General features: G+C 37.1%; 1 protein-coding gene across 1 annotated transcript in view; it reads left to right on the top strand.

Annotated features, from left to right (window-relative positions):
• The window catches only part of TRAM1 (translocation associated membrane protein 1), a 23344-nt gene extending 19682 nt beyond the window's left edge, over positions 1-3662 (top strand). The window contains exon 11 of the mRNA XM_026662491.2: positions 3008-3662. Coding sequence (XP_026518276.1) covers positions 3008-3081 — 74 coding nt within the window. The 3' untranslated portion in view covers positions 3082-3662. The remainder of the gene's footprint in view (positions 1-3007) is intronic.
• Positions 3663-6970: the final 3308 nt, after the last annotated feature.

Genomic DNA, 6970 nt, shown 5'->3' with positions numbered 1-6970 from the left:
GCAGGACAGTTAGCATGCGACACACTAGGGTGGATTAACATTTACACCCCTCTGGTTCTCAAGCAATATGTAGGCAATTTGCCTAAGGGAACAATTGGCCCTATTTGGAATTCTGGTGTGATGTGTGAGACTTTGTTCTCTAATTATATCTTTTTGTTTAAGTAAATAACAGGTTCTTCCAGCTGGGTTTGCAGGTTAAAGTAAATGGGACTTGTGCTTCCATGCTGCTTAGGACCCTAACTTTAGGCTCTTAGTTTTGTAAATTTTAGTCTGTATGATTTTGTTTTTGTTTGTTTTAATCACAGTTCTAATGTATTGAAAGTTTTAATAATTCTTACTGGTAATATTAATGCAGTAATTTTTTTGCCATAGTTTTATAAAATTCAAGATACTCTTCCAGTACTGGTATTTTACAAAAATAAAACAAACAAAACACCTCAGTTTATTTAAATTGTAACCTAATTACTTTTGCAAAGATTCAACATGACTTAATGACTTTTTTTTAAAAATCAAGTGATTTAAATCATAATACAATTCAATAACGTAAATCACCTTGATTTAAATCATTGTAGTACCCTCCTATGTGTAATGTAGGTGAGTTGCAACACACACTTCAAGGTGAATATTAGTTGGTAAATACATTATATCATGAGAACAACAAAAAGAGACACTTAACTTGAATTGTGGTATTTCACAAAATAAAGTAATTTTAGATGTTATACCTACCCTGGAGGCCCACAGCCAATTTTGGAGAGTTTACAGCTACTTTTCCCATTTAATTTTTTGTCTGTCTTGCTGCTATGTGAAAAACCATGGGAGAAGAAGTGCAAATTAAAGGGAAAAGTGGCTTAAAACCCTCCCAAAAGTGTCTTTCCTTCCTTTTGATATTATACACAACCTTATCTCCATTGTGAAGACTTAAAGCTGCTCAGGCCTGGCAGCGGTATATATTAAGCACATGTGCTTGAGTGCACCAAACCCCACACCTGCCAACATCATCTGGGTGTGTCAGAAATAGCTGTAGAATTAAAATGTACACATAGTGAGATTGAGACTTTGGTGATGGGGTGGGGTTGGGGCTAGATGGGTTTATTGGTGTACGTCACCCTTCCACTGGGAAAAGGGCAGAAATTCGTGTGGCAGGTCTTGGTGCTACAGAGATTTGGTCCCAGCTCTTTTCTCCCTGTGCGAGAGTGTGTGACTCCAGGTTCCCTTTTTTTTTTTTTCTTTCTTCTTGGTTTTACTTACTTCAGCTGAAGCCAGGAGCAAGCCAATAAGGGACCAGTAGGGCAGAGTGATATAGCTAGTTACCTGTGATTCAGGCAAAATTGAGTGTTAAATCTGAAATTGGAGTGATATAGGGATTGTTGAATGCAAGCTCTGCAGAAGCTTGAGCTGGTTGCGGATGATTGCTGTACAGGTCAAATTTATGGATGTGATTATTGGGACTGTACACTTGTCTGCTCCTGGGTGTTTTCGTGGTAGTGTTGGTGGTGGTTGCCTGAAGGCAAAGACCACATGAATTCCCAGTTCTGTGATGTTGCTGCTGCTCCTTCTCCTGGGGATTCTAGGATGCAACAATGAAGCACCACTTCGATGGTGAGTGTCTTTTTAGGATTCACCGTGCCAGAGTTAGTGTAGGACCGTACCAAACAGTGGTGGTGATGTGGAAAGCAGTTTGGAAAGGAAAAGAAATTTTAAGCCCCTATCGCACTTTGCCTGCATCTGCAGACAGATGTTGTCTTCTATGGTTTACATTGCAGAACGTATCTAACTTAATTGCAAGGATACAGCAGGTTTAAGAAATCCCATAGCCTAAGGAACCCCTATCATTGGACAGTCAAGGGTTAAAAAGGCTTAATTTCCAAAGCCTGTTGTTATAGAAGCATATTACAGAGATGGTTTGGGAGCTAGATGAATCTTGGGGGGGTGAGGGGGGTTTAGGAGCTACATTTTCTACTTTTAAGGTTGCGTAAGTGCTTTTGTTATGAAAGGTCATTTTTGGATTACTAGAGCTTCCTCAAACTCTGTAGCCTTCCAGGATGGAATTTTCTCAAACTAAATTTTTCAAAACGTCTGTCTGAGCAAGTATTTCAGGCATTTTCAAGAACAAAGAGAAAGGGGAATGACTGCTCTTGCCATGATTTAACAAAGAAAAGAAAATTCAACATTGCAATCTCTTGAACAGCTTAAGTATTCCAGTAGGGGAGATTGACAACTTGAATTTTGGCAGGGGCATAGTTCTCAGGTCACAGATCTGCCTTTGTGTACTGGTAAAAAACACAATCTTCTGGCTAATTTATAAGGGGTTTAAAAATGTACTTAGATGCATGCATATGGCTTTTGCTTTACAATAAACTAACAATCCAGCAACTTTCCATTGGCACTTCACATGGAAGGAAAGTCTACAGCGAAAGAGGCAGGAGAAAAGATCACTAGTACTAACATATATTTACAAACTGCACATAATATACTGTATACATTATTACATGTGTTTGATGCTGTGGTAGAAGAGTTTTGTTAACATAAATTTGGAATGGATACATTACTTAAGAAAGGTGAATCCATGAGTGACTTATGTAAGTCATCCCAGATGAATGCCAGTAAAGCTTTTTGCTGCACTATACTATGTATTCTCCACACATTGCAGAAAAGCAAAAGGTTTGAGTTTCTAAAAAATTGTATTGGGATTATCTCTTTAGAACCCTTCATCTGTAAAGTTGGATATCTTGGTTACTAGGAGTTCAGTTGTACAGAACTCTAAATCAGTCTCTATTTTAAAATCTCTTCTGCAAACTATGTAAAACAGGTTTGTTTTTTTTTTACACAATATTTTTAAGCTATTGCAATTATTGCATCATGAAAGTCTCTTAAGACAGCATTTAGCAGAGTAATACATTAGAATAAATATACAAAAGCTATATGTTGACTTAGAAACGACTTAAAGATAATCAGATATAAAATGTTGTTTTGCTTGGGAAATCATCAATTTTTTTCTTGTTCCTAGAAAATGGAGTAAATGGAACAGTAACCTCAAATGGAGCGGACTCGCCTCGTAGCAGGAAGGAAAAATCATCATAAAACTGAATTTTATCAAGTTAACTAATGTCCCCAAAGAATCTGCCTTTTACTATGAAAAGCCCTTCAGCACTAGAGATCTTACTGATTACAAAAATACAATTCATGCTTTTTGATTATTGCTATTGTTTTGTGAGACTTTTTTTAAAAAAACATTTTGACTTTAAATAAAGAGTGGAAAGGTTATCTGTTTTCACATGTTTAGGGGGCCACAACACTTTTTAAATAACCATGAACACTTTTTTTAAACACTTAGTGTGATTAATATTAATCAGAATTCTACTTACTGAGGATCAGTGATACAGTGTATTATTCCTTCCAGTTTTTATAATCTTGGTAATATCTTGTTACAGCAATGTCATATTTTTCAAGTTCTTCAAGAAGTATTGCAAAATTGAAGTAAAAAAATTAATATCTGTTTTTAGATATTCTCGAACGTTCAGTATATTACTTTGAATCAGATTTGCAACTCAGTACTGGTTTTGTAAGACCATCAAAATTAATGTGCATTATTTTGTAGGTAATAGCTGCGTTCGTTTCAAGAAATGCCCATGTCATTAAAACAAAATCTAACTGATTGGAAACATTGCAGTGTCTTATTGTCTATGTTGGCTGGAAATCTCTTGTATAAAATACTTGTAAGGAACAAAATCTTTCTGATGTAGCTTTAGCTCTTGAAAAGTGGAAAAAAGAGAATGTGTTGTACAGAGAAGAGTGATTTGCATAGCTCTACTTTAAGTTAATAAAATAACTCACAACTGTGCTTATACATGTGCATATCGCAGAGTACTAGTGTGACATAGCCCTACTTTGAAAACTCATTTTGTCTCTGATTTTTAGATTGCATCTTTTTTTTTTAATGGGTCAGATTTTTAATTTAGGATATATTTTAATGCTTTGTGGGGAGGGGATTTATTTAGACAAATCAAGTTCTGGCAAACTTTCCTTTTTTTTTTTTTTTTTTTCTTGTTTCCATCTCTTATTGGGAAACAGTTCAGTGTATTGCATATATATATATTTTTTGATGAAAAAATATATTTAAAAGCTACAAAGTTTTTAAAAATTGTACTATTGGTGATCTTTACTCCCATTAGGACCATTGTAACTTAATTTGCATTTTTCCTGTTTTTCATAGTTTTAAGTGCAAAGGTTTGTCCAAATAATTAAATTTTCAGTTGAATCTGCAATTAATATTTGCATTCGTATCTTTGTAGTCTGTAATAGATATAAGCCCAGCTCATTTCATTCCAGAAAAACCTACTTAATAGTTTACCTTAAATGAAATTGCTAGTTAGATAGCTTTTGCTAGACGACTTATTGATAAATAGGAGCCCTTATCAGAAATCTGTTAAGCTCAGCGAAACATACCTACAATTATAAATTGAGTATATTAAACTGAGCCCAACAAAATAACAATAAAAACTGCATTCACTGTCTTTCTTTTCCCCTTTAGTTGCTTATAATTTTTTTGTTTTGTATACTGATACAAAATTTGGGCTGCACTTAATTATCCACTCTTAAATAATGTATAGCTATTTTGACATGAATTATTGTAAATTTTGTATAACATGACTCTTAATTCTTGATGCAGTTGCTTCAACAGCTCCCCCCCTACTTAGAATTGCAGGCAAGCATGGACCTTGTTACAGTAGTAGCCCTGTTATGGGGTTGTATACCCTGAAATTTGTATTGTTATGGAAATAGCTACGTCATGTTTTGGTTTTTAAAAAATAAAAAGTTAAAAAGCTGTCTAGGGCAAAAAGATTCCATCACATCTGATCATAAAACTGTAAGATCAGAGTTCAAAAAGTGATAAATATACATGTAAAATCTCCATTCCATGGACCAGCGTGCTTTGTCTGATGTTTAACACCAGGACATTCTTTGAGTGTGGTGCCTTGTTCAAAGATTGTACTTGAGGGGGGAAGAATGTTTAAAAGCACTAATCATGTGTGTGATTCCAAAACTGTCATCTGAGAGTTTGCCCTCTTCTGGACGTGTTGGTACTATCTGGGGAGTCATAAAGAGAGCTCTCAACCTCCTGGTAACCTTTTTCCCCCCAGACATCTTGAGATGAGAAGGAATGATCATGACCATCTAGTGTGATGACGTGCATATCACAGGCAATAGAATTTCACCCAGAGGAATTTCGAGGAGTGGAATCTTCTGTCAGCAGAAGTGAAACATAGGTTCTGATTACTGATGCATGAATCCCTTTTATTCAACTAGCTATCATTCTGAACATAATTATTTAGAGCTTTCCCTTAAGTGATTTATTGGAGCCTGGGGTTTATAATATCAACTGGTTTCCAGAGAAATTATTCATTGAACTCTGAGAGTCTTACAGAATGATTGAGATTTACACCTTAAAGTGTAAACTTTGGCTTCACCTCCAAAATCCTCTGCAGAGTTATGTACTTTTGTCTGTTAGTACAGGTTACTAACATTGTTCACTCTTGATGGATGTTCATGAAAGGCTTTTAATTTTCAGAAGGGCTGCATTTCCAAATTCACCCCTCTGAGTGGTCATTTTCTTATCTGGTAATGGGAAGTCCCAATTGTTCCAGGTATCCTTGGAATTTTTTTTTTATTATATATATATATTTTTTAACGTGCTGAAAGCTAGCAGTAGTTGTCTGACTTGTAACTAGGAAAGGCCAAGTAGTATCTTGAAGAATGTATTTCTGATTTACTATAGAAGTAATTGCTTTTGTTTTCTCTCCATTGTCTTTTGAAAAGTATTCTGATCAAGATGCCAAGACGATATGATCCTGATGTCTCTATTTCCAGTCTGCTGCCACCCATTCTTAATTCATGTATTAAGATCCTTTTTGCTTTGCTCAGAGAACTCTCGGTTGCTTAAATTTCTGACTTCCAAATCATGATCTCTGTATTTGTCTCTTCAGTTGCAGTCTGGAATTTACAAAACCTGAGCAAAGTAAGTTAGTGCAGACTTAGCAACATGTCTTACAAATATGGTTGGAAATTGTAATTTTTTCCCCTTGTTCTGCTCTATTTCCTAACCCAGTGGTTCCCAAACTTGTTCCGACGCTTGGGCAAGGAAAGTCCCTGGCTGGCCAGGCCGGTTTGTTTACCTGCCGCGTTCGCGGGTTTGGCCGATCGCGGCTCCCAGTGGCCACGGTTCGCTGCTCCAGGCCAATGGGAGCTGTTGGAAGCAGTGGCCAGTACGTTCCTCGGCCCATGCGGCTTCCAGCAGCTCCCATTGGCCTGGAGCAGTGAACCGTGGCCAGTGGGAGCTGCGATCGGCGGAACCTGCGGCTGTGGCAGGTAAACAAACCGGCCCGGCCCGCCAGGGGCTTTCCCTGCACAAGCAGCGGAACAAGTTTGGGAATCACTGTCCTAACCTAAATCAGGTGCAAGAAGTTATCCACTTTTTTTAGCCTGCTTAGTTTCTGCAGCTCTGAGCTGGAAGACCAGATTTGCTGATCCTGGAGCAGAGAAAACTGTGAGGTCCTCTGTGATTTATGAGGTTGGGCTACATCTGTGAGTCTGAGCAAATGGCTAACAGGATGGAGTATGTCTGTGAAGAATTAGGGTGGGGAAAGATCTGGATGTTTGTCTATTCTTTCATAGGTATGGAATCACAGACGTTAGAGATGGGCAAGACCTATGCCATCATCTAGTCTGGTCCTGTCCCTAATACAACTTTGTTCCTAGGCTGCAGGAGACCTTTACGCTTTGTGTTAATTGTAAGTTCCCATATATCCCATAAAGAGAAAATTGTACCCATTTCCAGCCTAAATTCTTGTTCTATCTAATATGGATTTGGATACCTCTTAAATATATTCTTGCAAATTTTATTCCCTTGTCAGTGTTCTGCCTGAAAACCAGCTCTTCTCTGTAGCTGGACTTAAAATGTTCTCTTTATACA

The sequence above is a fragment of the Terrapene carolina genome, unplaced genomic scaffold (assembly GCF_002925995.2).
Source record: "Terrapene carolina triunguis isolate 2854851 unplaced genomic scaffold, T_m_triunguis-2.0 Scaffold58, whole genome shotgun sequence".
Lineage (NCBI taxonomy): Eukaryota > Metazoa > Chordata > Testudines > Emydidae > Terrapene > Terrapene triunguis.
The sequence above is the reverse complement of the archived record's forward strand: the minus strand, read 5'-3'. Positions and strand labels throughout refer to the sequence as shown.